This window comes from Ostrea edulis, chromosome 9 (genome assembly GCF_947568905.1).
Source record: "Ostrea edulis chromosome 9, xbOstEdul1.1, whole genome shotgun sequence".
Lineage (NCBI taxonomy): Eukaryota > Metazoa > Mollusca > Bivalvia > Ostreida > Ostreidae > Ostrea > Ostrea edulis.
The window spans coordinates 51950137-51972048 of NC_079172.1; the positions used below are offsets into that span (position 1 = coordinate 51950137).

The 21912-nt window shown below is 35.0% G+C and overlaps 1 protein-coding gene across 1 annotated transcript in view; it reads right to left on the reverse strand.

Annotated features, from left to right (window-relative positions):
• LOC125658012 (uncharacterized) overlaps positions 1-21201 on the reverse strand; it is a 44428-nt gene extending 23227 nt beyond the window's left edge. Inside the window, exons 1-9 of the mRNA XM_056149515.1 lie at positions 20980-21201; positions 18211-18381; positions 17905-18015; positions 12795-12905; positions 12495-12656; positions 12145-12255; positions 9493-9606; positions 8693-8910; positions 4641-4733 (exon numbers count right to left, since the gene is read on the reverse strand). Coding sequence (XP_056005490.1) covers positions 4641-4733; positions 8693-8910; positions 9493-9606; positions 12145-12255; positions 12495-12656; positions 12795-12905; positions 17905-18015; positions 18211-18381; positions 20980-21076 — 1188 coding nt within the window. The 5' untranslated portion in view covers positions 21077-21201. The remainder of the gene's footprint in view (positions 1-4640; positions 4734-8692; positions 8911-9492; positions 9607-12144; positions 12256-12494; positions 12657-12794; positions 12906-17904; positions 18016-18210; positions 18382-20979) is intronic.
• Between the last annotated feature and the right edge of the window lie 711 nt (positions 21202-21912).

The following is a 21912-nucleotide window of genomic DNA, read 5'->3' on the forward strand; positions in this document are numbered from 1 at the left end:
AAAACTCGATGCCAAAAGGCAATATATACTGATTTCCCTTTAATAGTTTGTTAGCTCTTATTTTTCGTCATTTGCTATATCTAATAAATGATATTTTGATTCTCATTCAGGTTGTCTTGTTATAAATCATTTCAAGCAATAACAAGCTTCGGTGAGCTGTTTTATTGAAGAAAAACAGGCTAAGACGTGAAATTGCCTTTGAGCTAATTCAGAAACCATCATATATATCGAGTTATCTAATTAATGTAGATATCACTCTTGTTAGGAGTTAAGAGAGGGTCAACCTATTTTCCTATTTTTCTCTTCTTTTGCCCTTTATGTAAAACTTATATGGTACAAATTTTGATCCACCAGATGCGCATTTCGACAAATAATGTCTCTTCAGTGATGCTCGACCGAAATCTTTGAAATCCGAAATAACAATAAACTTGCTAGAGCTATTATAGGGAAAAACAGAGTGCCAAAAAAAATGGAGTCAAATTTGTGTAAGGATAAGAGCTATGTATGGGTGATAATCCTTAATTTTGAAATGAATTTCTAAATTTTATCACAGCAATTAAATATACATCCGTATTTTCAAGCCAGTAACGAAGTACTTATGTACTGGGCTGTAGAGACCCTCGGGGACTAACAGTCCACCAGCAGAGGCCTCGACCCAGGGGTCATAATGTAAAAATTATACGGTAGCAATTTTGATGCACCAGATGCGCATTTCGACAAATAATGTCTCTTCAGTGATGCTCAACCGAAATGTTTGAAATCCGAAATAACAATTAACTTGCTAGAGCTATTATTGCTCTCTTTCCCATCCCTCTCTACCTTTTTGCCCCTCCCCATCTCTCCTGCACACTTTCTTTCTTTCATTTCCTACTCCCCATCTTTCCATCTTCTCACCGTTTTATTTCACTCTCCATTGCCCATCTTTTCCTCCACCTACCTCTTATCTTCCCCCCCTTTCCGTCCCTTTCTCTTCTCCCTAGCAGGCTCATTTATCCTTCTCTCTCTCTCTCTCTCTCTCTCTCTCTCTCTCTCTCTCTCTCTCTCTCTCTCTCTCCTACCCCTTTTCCTTCATTCTTCTTCCCCATCTATCCCTCCTACCATCCCGTTTTCCCATCTACCCCTTTCATTCATTTTCCAACCCTTTCCTTGACTTCATTTATATTCTTTCTGGTACCACCCATTTCCTTCATTTTACGCTCCCAATATCTCCCTACCCCCACCCACTTTCCTTCTCTTACCCATATTTCTTCGTTTTCCCCTCCCTATTACTTTTCCTTCCCTTCCCACCTTCTTTCTCCCTCTTTTTGACATTTGTCCATTTCATTTGCTAATTAATGCAACTCTAATTGAAATTTTATGTAATTTTACTTTTGCATAATAACAATGTGATATTCGCAAAAAAGAAATGTTCAACATACATATATCATAATGATAATCTAATAATTAATGTATTTTTTCATGCAATAAGCAGAAAATATTTGTTTTCTTAACCTTTTAATGAAAAAAGAACAATTTCATTGTAAACTGGGTATTTCAAAACGTTTTGTTAAAGATTTTTAGCATCTTTCATAGTTTTTACACTATCTGACACAGAGAGAAAGATATAAATGAATAAATTTGTCCAGGACTGCCACGCTTCATCAAAAGATTCCATTTTTTCAATTTTTATCGTTGTGTTTGGAAGATAACAATTCATTCGTAGAATTACATGTATTGTTTGCCCATTTGATATATGCTCATGCTATAAATAGAATACTTAATTTGCATAGCAAGAACACTGACTTAAAATGACATCCAAGTATAGAATATTTTTCAAAATATATAGCATAATATGGATCTTATCACAGCAGAAAATAACAAAATCATCTGGCTAGTTATGCACTATTTCATATTATCATGAAAAAAGGAAGATAACGAACAGTTATCAATGATATAACACTTTTAAAAAATACGAAATATAGATAGGAACAAACACGGATACCTGGATATACCAGATGTGGGATCAGGTGCCATGGAGGAGTAAGCATTATTCGTAGTCAAACACATTGTGCGAAGAGCGGCCCAACAATCGATATGATAAACATCAGACAACATTTGACCCAAAGATAGGTTGTATTGGCAAACTAAATCATTATAACGACATAACATTTGTGAAACACTGACTATAAACGGGACTGTTGAAACTCCAGCAACATTAATTTGTTTGTTAGTAGTCTGCCTTGATTTAAAAACTGATCATACGCAGAACAATCTTTTGAAATCACCCTGTTTGTCATAAAGTTGAGTTGTTAGTTTGCCGTTAATATTCATTTTCATTAAAATATCTAAGTAAGAAACAGGTATGGAGGACTGTGGTGTCTTTTATCACGAGTTCATTGGGGTATATATAATCAACGTATGAATGAAAATGATTATTGCTAATAGATAAAACGTCGTCGATATATCTAAATGTCAAGTTGAAGGCCAGAACAAGATTATTTTTCTTCTCGTGTAGAAAGTTTTTGAAAAAAAACTCTGCTTCATATGAATATAAAAACAGGTCAACTAACAAAGGAGCACAATTCGTGCCTATGGGAATTCCAACTGTTGGAAGACCTGATAACCAAAGACTACGAAAATATCGTCAATGAGAAACTCCAGCATATTTCTATTTCAATTTCAGAGTTTTTGTGCCTGGAATCGATCACTAGATATAGATATTTCTTTTTCTATTTTTCTTAAAGAAGCAACTGTATATGATGCCAAAAAGTCTAGTCTTTAATTTATCGTGAGGAATGGTCGTGTAAAGTGTTGAAAAGTCATGCGTTGATGTTGTTAATCTGAGTGAAGTTTTTCAATTTCAAATTTACTAAAAGTTTTTAATTTCTTAAGAAGCCTTATTTCATTTACAACACTTCTGGCGTATAATGTGGCACAGTATGTTTGAAGTATCTCCTTCACAGCTGTTGATATTTTTACGAGGAGCGACGATAGGAGCTTGGTAGGACATTTACTCGATCCAGGAATGTATCTTTGTTTGTAGGGTTTTTTGTGAAGTTTAGGAATCCAGTATAGGTACGGTAACTCATTAATGAAAGGTAAAGAAAACTAACAGTGATCAATCTCGTAACTCCTATAATCAGTACAAAATAAAGAGTTGGGCAAACACGGACCCCTGGAGATACCATCCATCCATCCCAATGACTGCGATATTAAATATGTTTAAATCTGAAGCATGATTTTGAAGATTTTCATCTTTTGAAAGGGTAGTTGGAGTATAAGTACGATTACCAGATGTGGAATCCATGCCAAGTTTGATTCGTTTAAGTTTCATTATCACAGAATGTAAATCAATTTGTATCTTTTATTTCAGTTAATGTAAAAAAAAAAAGAAGATTTTTTTAAATTCATGATTTATTCGAAACTCAAACAATTGAACTCTATCTTTAGTGAAATGATGAGGTAGAGTAAAGTATTCATTACACAAATTGAAGATTCCATTCCAACGGGCTTTTTTGGTGATTCTTCTTTGTTATCTTTTATAATTTCTTTGAAGTTTTATGCACTCAGTTGAGAAAAAACGTTGCATATTTTCTCTAAAAGATTTTTCTGTCGTTTGATATTAATATGAAGGTCTGCACTTGCAAACTATATCAAGGCATCCAAACTTGCATCTAGAGACTTCACTACTACCTGCATGTTTCATCTGCTTCCATAAAAAAAACATTGTCATTAGGTTTCTGAAATGTGCCTCCGTGGCCGAGTGGTTAGAGCATTGCGCTCAAAATCACACGGCCTCTCACCTCTGTCGGCGCGGGTTCGAATCCAGCTCGTGCCGGTAAGTGAGAAAGTTTCCCAGTTTACTTTCGGAAGGTCGGTGGTCTCTTCCCAGGTACATTGTATCTGGGTTCTCTCTTCCACCAATAAAAACTGGGCGCCACCAGATAACTGAAAAATTGTTGAGTGTGGCGGAAAACATCAATCAATCTGAAATGTGCACATCCAGATTAACCTATGATGTAATATCCGATATTTATATAAAACTACCTTATCAAAATTGTATGGAACAACCGGAAATGCATCGTCGGAATTCACGGGCTTTCTCTCAGTGTATTATAACACAGACAAAACTGGTGAGTTTGCACGATACTGAAATTAAAGAAGAATTTACAAATACAACTTATTATTGCATCAATTGTTGTTTACCGTGTTGTAAGGCCGCTCTTTACGAAAACTCGATCAAGATATAAGGCTCACGGCGGATTTGACCGGACAACAGGGGAAGGTTACTCTTCCCAGGCACCTGATCCCACATCTAGTGTTTCAAGGAGTCCGTTTTGTCGGACTCTAAATTTTGTATTCTTTATCGAATTTATGAATCTGATTTTGCTGTTCTTTTCATTTTTAAATGAATGACCATGCTGATGAATCAAAAGCCTTTTCAAAGTCAATAAGGAGGAGATTTGGAATATTCTTCTCTTCTGTAATTTACATGTCATTAATACAGTGTAGTTCTAATATTTTCAGCAAGATTTCTACCATTTATAAATCCTGATGGTAAATTATTTGGTATAATTAGCTGGTGTTTTTTATTCTAAGCATGTGCAATAGTGCTTGAAGCAATTCTTTATACAGTATTCAACAAACCGTTTCCATCATACCTGGACTTTTGCAATGAATGCTTCACTGTCTCTACTTGAACCTCTCATAGCGGAACAGTTTCCGGGCAGACAGGGAGTCACGGAACATTTGATCTGAAATTTATGTTTTGTTCTGATTTCATTTGGTTGACTATATTTTCATATGAAAAGTGAGTAGATTGTGCTTTTATTCTATCGCACAACATCACGATCCATCCAAATAATTGTGACCCAGTTATATAAAAGTTTAGTATATCTGACAGTTAACTTGACATGAACTAATTTATACGGTATAAACACTGTTAACTACAAGTAGACCCTAGCTGTCAATTCAAGAGCGCCATGTATGATATGGGTCTAATTTTGTTTCAATGAAGAGTTAAATGTTTAGAGATTTGAAATGTTTTTCTTTCAAATTCTAATTCACGTGTAAAAAAAAAAAACCATGAAAAATATTCAACCGATTTGTTTCAGTTTGAAGTAAAAGAAAAGAAGAAGAAGAAACCTCTTCTGATTCAATTGACAACGTTACTAGAGCTTGTTTTTCCTTTTTCAAATATTCAGTACATTGCAATTGGTTTAATATAAAATCTGTAAAAGATACATACTTGCAATTTAATAACAAAATAAATCATGTTCTCCAATGCAAAAAGAAAAGAATATGGGTTAAGTTGTGCTTCTTTGATATTAATCGTAGTATCATATAAATTGTCATATTAGTAACATACATCTGAAAGTTGTATATTCATTCTTCATCAAAATAAACTTTGCAGAAAAATTCTAGTTCTCAAATTAAGCCCTTTCTAAACATAGTTCTTCAACTAACTTTTGCTACTTGGTCTAAAACAAACAATGCATTTGAGAACAGAAAAGGCCGAGTCGCTTTAAAATATGTTATCTATCATATAGACAGCAGTACATGGATCCAGATGAAATGAAAATAAACTGAAGTATTTGTGGTAGAAAATCAGTTATGTAACGCGTTTAGGAAGTCTCTCCCCAGGGTGTCTCATATTTTCGTATGTATTTATAATAAAGACATACTGTACATGTATCATGTAGATAACCTTTTTACAAAACATACCGGAAAAATCACATATCAAATGTAGAATTTAAAAAACCCAGAAATACTTTTAAAATGTCACATGTACATGTATATATATTCAATGTTTTCATAACAAATATCCTGTGGGGATCCGGGTAAGAATAGGTCTTCAATACCCCTTATCTCGTAAGGGGCGACTAAATGGGCAGTTCCTTCGAATGAGACCGCAAAAACAAAGGCCCCGTGTCACAGCTGTTGTAGCATGATAAAGATCCCTCCCTGCTCAAAGGCCGTCAGCGCCGAGCATATGCCTAAATTATGCAGCGCTTTACAGGTGTAACGACAAAAAGTAACCCCCGTAACTCCCGTAGAATATTGACCGGGGTCATTCTTCTACGAAGATATTTGACTCCCTGGTCAATATTCTACCCACTTTTTTGTAGAAAGTATAGCCTAAGGGTCATTTTTCTCCGTGTGGATTGTAGAAAAATGACTCCGTAGAATAATTACTCTGTGTGATTTTTGAAAAACCAAAAAAAAAAACAACAAAAAACAAAAACAAAAACAAACAAGAGGCCCATGGGCCACATCGCTCACCTGAGTCACCTTGGTCCATATCAGAAGATTTTCCATATCTATTTGCATGTAAAACCATAGTCCCTATTATGGCCCCAAACCTTCCCCTGGAGGCCATGGTTTTTGTAAACTTGAATCTGCACTATGTAAGAAAGCTTTCATGTAAATGTGAACTTCTTTGGCCCAATGGTTCTTGAGAAAAAGATTTTTAAAGATTTTCCCTATACATTTGTATGTAAAACTTTGATCCCCTATTGTGGCCCCATCCTACCCCAGGGGGCATGATTTTAACAAACCTGAATCTGCACTATATCAGAAAGCTTTCATATAAATCTCAGCTTTTCTGGCTCAGTGGTTCTTGGGAAGAAGATTTTTAAAGATTTTTCCTATATATTTGTATGTAAAACTTTGACCCCATATTGTGGCCCCATCCGACCCCCGGGGGCCATGATCTTAACAATTTATAATCTGCACTATATCAGGAAGCTTTCATATAAATCTCAGCTTTTCTGGCTTAGTGGTTCTTGGGAAGAAGATTTTTAAAGATTTTTCCTATATATTTGTATGTAAAACTTTGACCCCCTATTGTGGCCCCATCCGACCCCCGGGGGCCATGATTATAACAATTTAGAATCTGTACTATATCAGGAAGCTTTCATATAAATCTCAGCTTTTCTGACTCAGTGGTTCTTGAGAAGAAGATTTTTAAAGATTTTTCCTATATATTTGTATGTAAAACTTTGACCCCCTATTGTGGCCCCATCCGACCCCCGGGGGCCATGATCTTAACAATTTATAATCTGCACTATATCAGGAAGCTTTCATATAAACCTCAGCTTTTCTGGCTCAGTGGTTCTTGAGAAGAAGATTTTAAAAGATTTTTCCTATAAATTTGTATGTAAAACTTTGATGCCCCCCTTGAGGCCCCATCCAATCCCCGGGGTCCATGATTTTAACAATTTATAATCTGCACTATATCAGGAAGCTTTCATATAAACCTCAGCTTTTCTGGCTCAGTGGTTCTTGAGAAGAAGATTTTAAAAGATTTTTCCTATAAATTTGTATGTAAAACTTTGATGCCCCCCTTGAGGCCCCATCCAATCCCCGGGGTCCATGATTTTAATAAACTTGAATCTGCACTATATAAAAAAAACAACAACAAAAAAAACGAAAAAAAACAACAAAAAACTTTGACCCCCTATTGTGGCCCCATCCGATCCCCGGGGGTCATGATATTAACAATTTAGAATCTGTACTTTATCAGGAAACTTTCATATAAATCTCAGCTTTTCTGGCTTAGTGGTTCTTGGGAAAAGATTTTTAAAGATTTTTCCTATATATTTGTATGTAAAACTTTGACCCCCTATTGTGGCCCCATCCGACCCCCCGGGGCCATGATTTTAACAATTTAGAATCTGCATTATATAAGGAAGCTTTCATATAAATCTCAGCTTTTCTGGCTCAGTGGTTCTTGAGAAGAAGATTTTTAAAGATTTTCCCTATATATTTGTTTGTAAAACTTTGATCCCCTATTGTGGCCCCATCCGACCCCCGGGGGCCATGATTTTAACAATTTAGAATCTGCATTATATAAGGAAGCTTTCATATAAATCTCAGCTTTTCTGGCTCAGTGGTTCTTGAGAAGAAGATTTTTAAAGATTTTTCCTATATATTTGTATGTAAAACTTTGATCCCCTATTGTGGCCCCATCTGACCCCCGGGGACCATGATTTTAACAATTTAGAATCTGCATTATATAAGGAAGCTTTCATATAAATCTCAGCTTTTCTGGCTCAGTGGTTCTTGAGAAGAAGATTTTTAAAGATTTTTCCTATATATTTGTATGTAAAACTTTGATCCTCTATTGTGGCCCCATCCGACCCCCGGGGGCCATGATTTTAACAATTTAGAATCTGCATTATATAAGGAAGCTTTCATATAAATCTCATCTTTTCTGGCCCAGTGGTTCTTGAGAAGAAGATTTTTTAATGACCCTACCCTATTTTTACCTTTTCTTGATTATCTCCCCTTGGAAGGTGACCTGGCCCTTTATTTTAACAATTTAGAATTCCCTTTACCTAAGGATGTTTTGTGCCAACCTTGGTTGAAATTGGCCCAGTGGTTGTTGAGAAGAAGTTGAAAATGTGAAAAGTTTACAGACGGACGGACGCCGGAATACGGGTGATCAGAAAAGCTCACTTGAGTTTTCAGCTCAGGTGAGCTAAAAAACTGGTTTTGGTAGGAATATTCTTGTTAGGCAAATACATAGGGGTAAAACCACACAACCTTATGATATGAAGTGTTTATTTCTAAAAGCTTTAAAGTTTAAATAACAAAATTAAAAGGTTATACTATACCTTACATCAATAATACAAGATGTATCATCCCCATTACAGGAAAACAATTTATAACATATTCAATGAAAAATGATATTTATTTCTTAAATAATTACCTGATCCTCATACAGAAGTTGACCAATTTTGCTCTCTTCTAGATAACTCTCTCGTTCATCTGTGTATATCTCTTCCTGAACCATGATGTTGTTGATGTACCACCGTATGCTATACTCGACGTCAGAGAAGTTAGAGGTGAAGAAACAGAGGAATCCGATTTCTTGAGTTGTTTCATTGACAGCCATTTCTAAAACTGGGTCTTCATGCAAGTGGAAAGCTATATGGAGTAAAGGTTTTATTTCAAACTTTTCACAATCATATTTCTGATAGCTATAAATGTACTAGTATTAACATTTACATAATATCAATGATCAAAGATATACCTATCCAAAATTCTATATGAAATATCAATATATTCTAAATCAATCAAATGTGTCAGTAATTTCCCTTTACAAATACAATTCGAGTGCATGCGCAGTTGCTGTACAGAGCTCAGAAATTCAAATTGAGTTTGTCATGCTTCAATATGATAAACAGCTAGCTTACACAGTTTTCTAAATTAATTGTATTTAGTACATATACATTTTATATATATATATATATATATATATATATATATATATATATATATTGCAAGTGTGTGTGTATCTTTAGCATATTCAAATTCAGTATTAATGGAGCCCACGGACCATTTAGCATTATCTTGAATTTAAGTATTTTCTCGTGACCAGTAATAGAGAAAGAGAGTATATCATATATAAGCTCCAACATACACTGTACATTCGCTTCAACGCATGTCAAATTACATAAACACACGCAGAGAAATACAATAGTGGCAAATATTGTATTGATAACTTACTATTTCTTTGACACATAAACTGATATTTCATGATATTACAATCCTCATCATTCCATGTACTCACTCCTCTGTATACCGACACACAATCCTGATTAGCGTAATTGTTGGGTTGGCCTTAAAAATAATAAAACTAGTTTAGCATGTCATAAACGTCACAATATGTAAAACCATAATGGATAGTTTTCATTTTATTCAGGTATACAATACCATAGAATGCCATGAAAGGCGTGAAACCAGTACCCCGTGAAAACAACGAGAAACAATTAAGAGAGGACACAGGGGGATTTTCAGACAACCACTTTTCAAGACGCCAAAATTGCACTTATTCAGACAACGAACCCTATACTCTAGTTTGTATTGCTTGTGGGAGTTGTGAGATTGATCATTGTTCGTTATCTTCGCCTTTCATATGGAGAGTACATCCCAATCATAGGGACAGACAAATTCGTATCAGTCTGTTCCCTTTTGAATTAAAGATACATGGGATCCAAAACCAGGAAAATGTCAAATTCCTGAAACATAAATAGAGGTCGTAGAAACAGGTATTGAAAATGTTGCTTCAAGATCCTCCTATAATTTATAACAATCTGACCCGCAATGAAAGGCGCAACATTCAAGAACGTAAAAGCCGGGAAGATATTGTCAATAAAAAGGCAGATAAATGATCCACTGTAGTCATTGTGAACAACGAATATTATATGACATTAGCAAACAAACAATTGTCAAATCAATTATTCTATGAAAAAATTGATTTTGATCCAACAATGCTAATGCTATCACCGATACACTAGAAAAATGAAATGCGGTAAAGAAACTTTCACTTGTCCCCTTTCCACTAACGACCACATACTTGGATAAGTCTACCTTCTAACAAAATATACATGTATTAAGAAGGAATCCCAAGTCGTCCTATTGTCAGCTCTTTTGGTCATCCAACTGAAATAATTTCACCGTTTTAGAATATGCACCTACGACCTCATGTATAATCCGTACCGCCCTACCCCAAAGACAAAGCAGACTACGTGAACTAAACCCCAACTTCAAACTTACCAGACAACACCCTTCTCGTGACTATTCATGATACGTCATTATATACAAAACATTCATCACGACAAAGGCATCGAGGCATGGAAGGAGGTCTGGAACAGCCCGATCGTCAATATTCAACCGATATAGTCATCTCTGTTGTTTTACTTTGTGTTCCTCGTTGCAAGACTGACCTTGACTCTTCATCTTAACCATGAGTATTTGAGTAATGAGTACTTGTACATTACTCAATGAGTATTTGAGTATACATTGAGTAATGCGTATTTCCAAAATTCCCAAATTCTTTGACCTCCCAAACTTTATGTTAAAATATATTAGAAATAATTATAATTACGGATTTACATAGTTCTCTGGTTTTTGCTGTTTGCAGCTTTAACTTGTTTGACCTTGAAAGTTTTTTTTGATAGAATTGACCTTGAAAATTAGTACATCATCTTTATCCAATACTTCTAATTTATGTTAAAACATTGTTAAAAATCATTATAGGTACGGATTTACATAAATCTATTTTTGGTGTTTTTGTCTCAAGATTGCAGCTTTATTTTGTTTGACCTTGAATAGAAAAAGAAAAGAAAAACTTCTAAATTATTTTAAAACATTATCAGAAATAATTACAAGTACGGATTTATATAGCTATCTGATTTTGATGTTTTAGTCTCAAGATTGTGGCTTAAATGTTTTTGACCTTGAAAGGGAAAATAAAGAAAAAACGTATTTTTCTTCATAACTAGTACATTATCTTTCTATGTACATTATCATAAGAACATAACATAACATAACATACCACTTTTGACAAAAAAAAAACCCAACAACTTAATATCTTACTCGTACTCAATATCTTAAGTAACGAGCACGAAATGATTTGATAATTGAAGATATATGAAGATATATGGAGTTATGAAATTGATCACTGTTCGTTATCTTCACCTTGCATGATGCACTTAATAAAATATAGGGGGATGATGCATACATTTGTGTTATAGTCTATATTTGTATACACGAGATATGCACATTTGATAAGAGGATTGTTTCGGTACATATTGTCGCCGACGTCAGTATGTAATCGACGGGCAAATAACTACAAATGTACCTTCACTAGGGAACCTTTGAGAGTACATAGTGTATGAAAAGGGTGCTATATAAATATGGTATTATTATTAATACTGAATAAACCAATGAAAATGACAAGATTCAGGTGTTCCAATTAGGCAAGAATCAGGACTATAGTACGCTTATGAAATAAGAAAACTAGCACGTTTTGTATTAGTGTCTTAATACTAGTAATACCATAAGTTAAAAACAAACCTTAAAATAGATTCAGATTTCCATCAAGGAAACAATTTCGCATGATTCAGTTACATTTTAAAGGATCCTTGGCACTATATATACACTGCATATTTCTGAGAGAAAAACATTGTCACAGCAATACAGGATTGATTCAATGATTGCGCTATAATTACTCCAAAATTATAAATCTGTTGTGTGATTTACTATGTGTTGACTATGGGACTAGCCCACTACTGGGCAATATCATCCCAGCAGGTATGTATAATAGTTTCGTAGAAATGAAAATGTGTATATTGCGAAAACATTCAATTTACAAACCTCTAAGCCAGTTGGTATAACCCCATGAAGTGGTTGTGCCCGACCAAACATACAATCCTTCCCATAGAATATCAAATCCACCGATCCAAAAATAATCTCCATTGAATAAACCTGTTTGAGATCAGATTTACATTTCTTCATTTATCTTTGAAATGATTAGAATGCATACTTATACGCTACATTAACACAAATTTAATTATTAAGCGTTCCTTAACAATTCTTCAATTTAATCAAACTTTAATTTGCAAATGGAAAATATCAATATCAACACACACACACACACACACACACACACACACACACACACACACACACACACACACACAACTCCAATATTTTGGACATTTTACCGTGTACGTAAGCCATTTCCCCGGAGTCCTCTATGCTGACAAGATAACCGGAGTTAGCCTGGCAGGTCTCTAGAGCGTCAGACCAGATGACTTTAGATGGGAACTGCTTGTAACAGTGTCCGTTCCTGGTACTCCAGGTAGAGTCACAAAAGGACAACACGTCTAATTGAATGACATTGTAATGTTGTCTTAATGACATAACATATTATTTGCTACTTTAAACAAAGACACTTTCATTGCTAAATTTCTTCATAAAGTTTAACAGACAGGGGGCGATTGATTTTAAAAGAAACGACATACTACTCTGTTTGCAGACGTATGCTAATCTTGTATTACAGTAGCCATCATTCCATTTTCCACTGCTGGTAACAAGGACACAGTCTTCTATACCCCGATAGTTATTCGGTTCACCTGGAAAGACAGTAATTCATGAAATATACTACTGGTATTGTCGTCATGAGGCCACGACACTGTTGGTTATTTAAAACTTAAATTTTCGACGCAACCCGGGTCTTTATCAAGAGATATATATTACATAAACAAACGTATTAAGTCTTCCCCGGAAGACATGTGTCGCCTGCTAGTTCATTCTATATGTAATATATCACGTATAATGTTGAAAAAGTAAATAATTTTTTTTGCTGTAAAAAATTATAAGTCCCGGCAAACAGGAAGTTGATAAGCGACAGATTCGAAAATGTCTTACACAATACCGTTGGCCACACTGATGCTCTGTGCCAAATATCAGGGAGTTGCCCCATGTGGTTCTTAAGAAAACTGTGACAGAAATTTTTTGTGACGACGACGACGCCAGACGACGACGCAGGACGACGCAAGACGACGGATAGTGATCCCTATATGTCGCCACTGTGTGTAACGCAGGCGACACAATAACACACACCACGAAAAATGACAAGTATCAATAAACTACATTGGTAACAAGAATGATACACAGTGTCGTGGCCTTTTTAGTGCTTTTTATAAATTTCTTTACTGCATGCCTTGTATCTTCTCAGATCCGACACTTTAAGAAAGTAGGGTGTTGTATATATATATATATATATATATATATATATATATATATATATATTAATGTATTAAATATACTATTATAATGTATTATAACGTATTAAATAATTGTAATGCATTAATTGTAATTAATGTATTATCATTTGTGCTACGTATATATTATTCAATGGTTATAGTCTTCATGAATTTACGGCGATTTTGATTGGCTGAAAAATTCTTTTGATTTCTGCATCAAAGAAATCCTGATTTTGACTTAATGTATTGATACGTCGTATGAATTTGAAAACAAAATCATGTTTTTATTATTGAAACTCAATGTTTTAAAATATTTAAATGATAATTAAATGTTACATGCAAGAAATGAATCTTATAATTATTTTCTTGAGGCAGGTATGATAGGGAAAATTGTACGGAAAACTTCATCAATGGTGCATTGATGAAAAACTGTATGTAGCAATATTCCATCATCACCTGCTTACGGTGTTTACATCTTTCAACTGATTCGATACGCAAGTGTTTGTTCTGCGTATGATCACCTTTTAAATCGAAGCAGGCCACTGACAAACAAGGTAATGGTGCAGGGGTTCCAACAGTCTCGTTTAAAGTAAGCATTTCGCAAATTCTATGGTCGTTAAAACGATCTAGCTTGCCAATACAACCTATCATTGGATCAAATGCTGTCTGATGTGGTTCATGCTGATTGTTAAGCCGTCCTTGGCACATCGCTTTTGACTACGGATAACTCCGTTTACCTGATCAAGATATAGGTCTCACGGAGGGTGTGACCGGTTGACAGGGGATGCTTACTCCTCCTAGGCATCTGATACCACCTCTGGTATATCTAGGGGTCCGTGTTTCCCCAACCCTCTATTTTGTATTTCTTGTGGGAGTTATGAGATTAATCACTGTTCGTTATCTTCACCTTTCATCAGTTGTCCCTACAAGGGAAATAAAAACACCATTCTCCCGCTGTGGTGTTTGGATCAGAAAAGGTAACTCTTGCAGATGTATAACAGTTTTCAATAAAACTATCAGTAATTCGTCTATAGCTAATTGTTCAATGATCCTTGCACAATCTAATCTTAAATCAAAAGTGATAATTGCATTCCTAGAAACTCTCATTTTTAGGTTACATGAGCATGCTTGAGTGCGTCGTCTGCCATGCATTAACATTTGGAACATTTTTGAATTCTTCTGAAATGTTTTACAACTATTGGAATAAAGTGGGGTATTATAATTTGTGTGGCCCCTGCACCCCACCCTCTGGGAGTTACAGTATAATGCACAAATCTCAAAAATCTATAAAAAAAAATAATAATATGAAAACAAAAATGATAATATAATCTTGAAGCATTTTCTGTTTTACTTGGAGACAGTGTAATTTAGGATGTCTACCAAAACAGTAAAACCCAACGCCCCCTGGGTTAGACGTAAGGAGAGGTTTTATGACACACACAACCAGACTGTGTACATAGTGGTAAGAAAATATCAAAACTGTGAAATAAAGATCAGCTGTTGTTGATCAAATAAGTTTTTGAACAAAAACGACACATCAAATATTATTTCTGACGATGGTGAAAGTGTAGAAGTGAAATCAGGACATAAAGATTTATTTATTTTTAAAGTTTCGTGCATGTTTTATGCTTTCTTCGTTTTCTCACACTTATTGCATTAAATGTTCTAATTAAACATTAACATAATATTACTGGTGTGTTGCATCGTCTTTTTGTGCATATAAACTGAGCCAACTTGAGAAGTTGAAGTCACAAAATGTATATTTTGGTACCATTAACCTTATAATCCGTCGGAACGAGTTGCCGTTAACCGATTGGCAATTCTATGTTCGATTACCATCCCTATTTAAAAATCTTCATTTTGTCTCCTAAACCTCAAACAACCAAACTGAGAACACAGAAGTGATAGGGAGAGTTACTACTAACACCTTGAAATTCACAAGGACCCTAGATCAGGGATCTATACAGCTACATGTACACCAGATGTATGTGGAGTTTTACAGTTCGTATAATGAAAAATTGTTACACTCTTCTCTGGGTTTTTTTTACTCGTGGGCATCAAACAACCAATACCAATTGTGAAATTCATGGTCCCCAAGGTGGGTTGTATGATTCATAGAGTAAAATGCATTATTTGCAGAGCCATAGACGTTATGAAATGCTGACTTTAAATGAGACTGTTAAAACTGTTGTAACATATCAACTTATTGCCAATAGCCTACCTCGATTTAAAAACTGATCATAAGCAGAACATATTCTTGCTTATCGAATCAGTTGATAGACATAAACATTACCACTTAAATATGGGATGTTGACGATGGAGAAACGGAAGTCATCCCTTTTATCTAAAAGTCGAGTAGTTAGTTTGCCATTAACGTCAATGTTCAATAACATAGTCAAATACATGTATGAAGGAGATTGTTATGGAAGAATCTGTAGTGTCACTGCATATATCATATCGACATGTGGGTGAAAGTGAGCATTGTCAATAGATAAAATACTGTCGACGTATCTAGGTGTTGTTGATTGAGTTGAAGTCCACAGAAAAGCGATAGGTTAAAAGTGCCTACCGGATTTAAACTCACTGGCCGTTATAGAGCTATAGAAAGGATAATTTATTGGGTAGAAATGTGGAATCTACAGCAAACAAATTTTAAGTTCATAGTAATTGCCCTGGAAACAAGATTTAGAATATAAGATTAATTACGTCTGTTTTTATCTAGATGTTCAGGTTCTGTTCTTCTCTTTGTATACAGGCACCATGTTGTTATAAACAGACATCAGAAGCTCATAACCAGTTAATGTATAACCATCCCTCACAAAATCTGAAGCCTATTCCGGGTTAAAAGACACATTTTTTGCACCATCAACATGCAAATTTTCCTATAGATTTTTATGTGATACTCATCACTTTTAAGGCCCATGTGTGTCTTGCTTTTCGAATATTGTATTTTTCAAAACAGAAAAAAATTATGTGCAAACTATTGTATTGCTTACACCAATCAATAATTTATCAATTCATACTTTTATATGAAATGTGAAGATAACGAACAGTGATCAATCTCATAACTCCTATAAGCAATACAAAATAGATATTGGGCAAACACGGACCCCTGGACACACCAGAGGTGGGATCAGGTGCCTAGGAGGAGTAAGCATCCCCTGTCGACCGGTCACACCCTCCGTGAGCCCTATAGCCTGATCAGGTAAAGGGAGTTATCCGTAGTCAAAATCAGTGTGCACAGAACGGCCTAACAATCGGTATGAAACATGCCAGACAGCATTTGACCCAATGATAGGTTGTATTGACGAACTAGATCGTTATAACGACCATAGAATTTGCGAAATGCTGACTTCAATCGAGATTGTTGAAACCCCTCTACCATCAACTTGTTTGTCAGTAGATTACCTCGATGAAGATATCGAACAGTGATCAATTGGCGAAGTAGATTGTTATAAGTAATGACCATAGAATTTGCGAAATGCTTACCTTAAACGAGGCTGTTGAGACCCCTGCACCATCAACTTGTCAGTAGCCTGCCTCGATTTAAAAACTGACCATACGCAGAACAAGCTCTTGCGTATCGAATCAGTTGAGAGATATAAACACCACATGCAGGTGATAATGGAATATTGATAAATAAATATGAGAAGTTGACAATGGAGAAGCTGAAACCATCCCGTTTGTCATAAAGTTACGTTGTTTGCCATTAATATCTGCTTTCAATAAAAATATATATATGAAGCAGAAGTAGACGACTCTGTGGTGTCTTTATTTCGAGTTCACAGGGCAATATCGAATCGACATATGAATGAAAATTATTATTGTTAACGCCGTCGATAAATATAAATGCTGCATTGAAAACCACAGCAAGAGATTGTTTCTTCTCACGTAGAAGTTTCTGAATAAATTCTGCTTCTTAAGAATATAAAAACAGGTCAGCTAATAAAAGAGCAAACTCGTGCTCATGGGAATTCCAAAAGACTGTTAGAAGATCTGATCACCAAAGATAACGAAGATATTGACCATGAGGAACTCCAGCATATTTTTTATTTCAACTTCAGAGTACTTGTGCGTGGCATCAGAGTGGTGTTTAACAAAGTAAATGTTTGGATGTCTGATCACGAGATACAGCGTATGAATTTGCGTTTTCCATTTTTGTTGAAGAAGCCTATGATGTCAAAAAGTCTAGTCTTTGATTCGTCGTCAGGAATGATCGTGTAAAGTGTTGAAAAGCCATACGTTTTGATGTTGTTGATTTGAGAAAAGTTCAAATTCACTAAACGTTCTTTAGAATTTTTTAAAGAATCCACCACTTCTGTTATATGAATCTGAATCACAGATAGTCAGGCATATGATGACTTACCGGTATTCCAATTAGTGAACCCCCAGGACTGAGCACTGCTGTACCAGTGCCAATGATTCTCTGTCGCAGAATCGGAAGCACCTATCCAAACCGATGTCCCGTTTACAAAATCTAAAAGGAAACATTGACATAAACATAATGATCTTTGTAAGTTTATATCATTTACGTAGTTTTAACCCCCCCACCCCACCCCACCCCCCCCCACACACACATTCAGTGTAAGCCTATCATTCCAGAAAACCACTCTAACCCTGTTGAACTTCTTTCTTAACACAGTATTAGCATTATGAAGACAGTCATTCTTACTTTGCAGGAAAGTTTGTTCGCTGGCAGATTCTATGTCCACTAGAATACTTCCGACAGACTGACAAGCTATAAAGGCCTCTATCCAAGATTTCGTTGATGTGTATAATCGATAACAGTTCTTGCCATTTTGAGTCCAATTTGAGGCGCATTCTACTGCTAAATGCCGGTGCTCTGAAAAAAGTGACATTTATCGTCTTCATATAAATAAATGGAGTGTTGAATATATTCGCGGTTTCAGAGGAGGTGAGGGAGTCGACCCTCCTCCCCCGCCCTCCAGTCCTCCTGTCATCGGGACATCTATTTTATAAAATATTTATCATTTTGAATTAAAATAATGTCAATGCGTTGAATAAATGGTGTGGAAAATCGCATATTGTTATTGTACACATCGGAATAAGAAAATCCTACCGATACTACTTTTTCCGTGATTAATGATATACATTTTATGTATATCATAGTATTAAACATTCTTTTTGAAAAATTTATCGATATATAAACGTTGGACATTGTACTCACAAAGTGAATTAAAGTTCGAAGCACTTTTATGTTAAGTTTATGAATATAATGTCCAGGATTTACACAAAAAATGTTTGATTCTTATAATTCCAATTCGTTCACTGTATTCATAATTCCAAAAACTTGAATAGTTTCCCCGCACTGCATTATTCGTTTTCAAGCGCGTATAAATACATCGCGTTTTAGGATTTAATGATATGTAAATTCTCGTTCAGCTATATTTTTGTCCAATCAAAACAAATGCAATAAATAACATTGGAATTATAGCATAAGATATAATTTAATTTTTAAAGTTTTACTGCCATCACTGTTGTTGTAAAGGCTAGGATCGATAAAGCTAAGTATCATGTGCTTAAACATCGAATCCAAAGATCACGAGGACACTTTGTTTCCCCTTTTCCTTATATAGACATTTAGCTAATGAAAGAGCAGGAGACAAGAGAGGCGGCAACACGTCACGAGTCCCTTACAAACTTACAATGATAAAAAAATATTGTTAAAACTTATTGTCTTCAGTGATGCATATTTTGGCCATTTCAAATATTCTTCTAAAAAGTATGGAGTGTGTTTATCCAAGTTCTCGTTCTCTTTATCTTCAACGCATTCTTGACAAATCAGAAAATCCCAACAGTTTATTTCAATCCGAAGATCGAAATCCTAAACTGTAAAATAAGAGAGGAGAATTTCAGTATCATAGTGGTTACTGTTTTTATCATTTGAAAGACTTTATTAAAGTTTGCTGATACAGTATAAAAACTAAATGCATATTTAGGAACAGCAGAAAGGGATGTACCAAAATTGTGAATTTCGCAACCCCAGAGTTTTGACTTTAGGACAAGTCCTATATTGTGATAATGTTACTTATATTATACATGCATTATGTAAAAGCTTTCATCAGTGTAGGTACGTTGGGGGGCATTTAAGTTTTAAGAACATATCTTGCTTTATACTTTTGCTGAACATTAGAATTTTGCTTAGATATTCAGAACAGAATTCTTTCCTCTAGATTTCGTAGCCTTTAGGACTAGTGGTATTTTAAACTAATTCTCAGGTGACTGATAAGGCGTTTGGGCCTCTCTCTTTTTCCCCTTTTGCTGTTTGGTCTACTTACCCATCAAGGGCGGAACACCTATCCCAGAGCCTACGGTCATGTTGTAAGTTTTGAATCTACTAGGTGGGTGTAAATACGAACATACAATTAAATTAATTATACTCTCCAGGGTGCCTTATTGCAGGACACCACCATTTACCTTCCAAAAGATTAAATAGCTGATGTGCCGTTGAGTTCTGGGAGCCATGTTTTTGGTCGATAAACGTTCACTTTTTAAAACCTAATTTGGCCCCCAGGATGAAAACGTATGGACGGACCAGGGTAACAATAATATAATGTACCCGAACTTTCTTTAGAAACTACGTGCGGGTATAAATATGATTTCTTCACACAAGACAGGTAGAAATTCTGTGGGATTCATTTCAGGATGCGGCTGAAACATCCGAACTCATTTAAAGAAAATGCATTAATTCCCCTCAACCCCCACCCCAACCCCAAGAACTTCGCTGAAAGTCTTAACGTCATGTGTCCATTTTTAAAGAGGCAAGGGCACGAATTGAGATTTTAAAAAAATTCAAATTTTGTTTTTCCATTTTTAATGTTTAGAATGCTTTAATAAGGATTTCTAATGGTCAGCAAAAATTTGAATATAAGTTGTTGAGGTACATGGGAGATACAGAGCTTACAATTCTTTGTTATGTAAACAAGGCTCGTGCCATGTTTTTGTTTACATGGGTTAAATATACTAGTAAAAGTTTTCCGTAAAGCAGATTTTTCAAATTATAAGTTAATTCTGAACACAATTAAGCAATTTCTAGTGTTTGATATATCTCACGTCATCTATTGAGTAATCTATATGTAAACAAAACCATGAAACGAACCTTGTTTACATAACAATTGTGAGTGTTAAATCTTACTTGCAATTCACCAACCGACCTTCAAATTTTGGTTGACGATTATAGATACACTTGTACTTTAATTAAGCATTATAAACAATAAAAATGGAAAAATAAAATAAATCTTTATTTTTTTTTCTATATGTACTTGTGCGTCTTCTCTAATTGGCTTTTTAAAAAATCGATCGATGCATTCACATAGACAGGAACAATCATTGAGTTAGGTTGAATTGACTTCTGTATCAAAACTGTATATACAGTGTGTGTATATATATATATATAATTGTACATATCAAAAGTTCCTACCTTGACATTTGACAACTTTGGATTCCAAAAGGATAGGTACAAAAAATCCTATAATCCAACAAAGGTCCATCCCGAGACGACTACAAGGTGCCCTCATACTGAAGATACAGCCTCCCTCATCATCAGATCTTCACACGAAGAAACAAATCTGGTAAAGACTAATATTTAACTAATTACCAAGGATTTATATAGAGAATCAGATACTTTGTCTCTCAAAAATGTTTCCGCCTTTTATTTTTTTTTAAAAACTTTTCTACCGTAAAGAGATGGGCGTTCTCATGCGCGACTGTCAATTTCAATTCACGTGTTTCTTGACAGTGATGAATGAGTCCTCTGACTTTCGGGTAGAATGTATATACATACAGTGCGACAAGAGGTGATATGGGGTTAGTTTCAAATATGTGAATATTCATACATGAATTGTATGTCTGATGTACTTGTTCGCTATTGAAAGAGAACCCCCTAACATTTGGAGATAACTTCACAGTGTGGTGTTCAATTAAAGACGCACTAGCAGGAGTGGGAGTGGGGAGGTGATAATAAGGAATGGTTTCTATATTATAACAATTAGAATGCTCGGTATCTGGTCCATGAGTGCTTGATTAATGTATACCTCAATTTGAATTGATTATGATCTACTCATTCTATACATGCAAGTTATGAGTACAGAGTACTACTACTATGATTTTTTAATTTAAAAAATATTTTCTTTCATGATCCATGTATTTTACCTTTGGGATAAAAGTATTTGGTTAATACTATACAATAATTTTTATTACAAAACATACTTAGTACAAATATAAGAGCCAAAATGAATTAAGACGATACCCACTTTTGCCCATATCCGGGATTGAACTCACGACCAACATAACTAAATCTCTTAGCGTGTGACAAAATTAATCTAATTTATTAAGAGCCAAGCTCCGGTCAGTT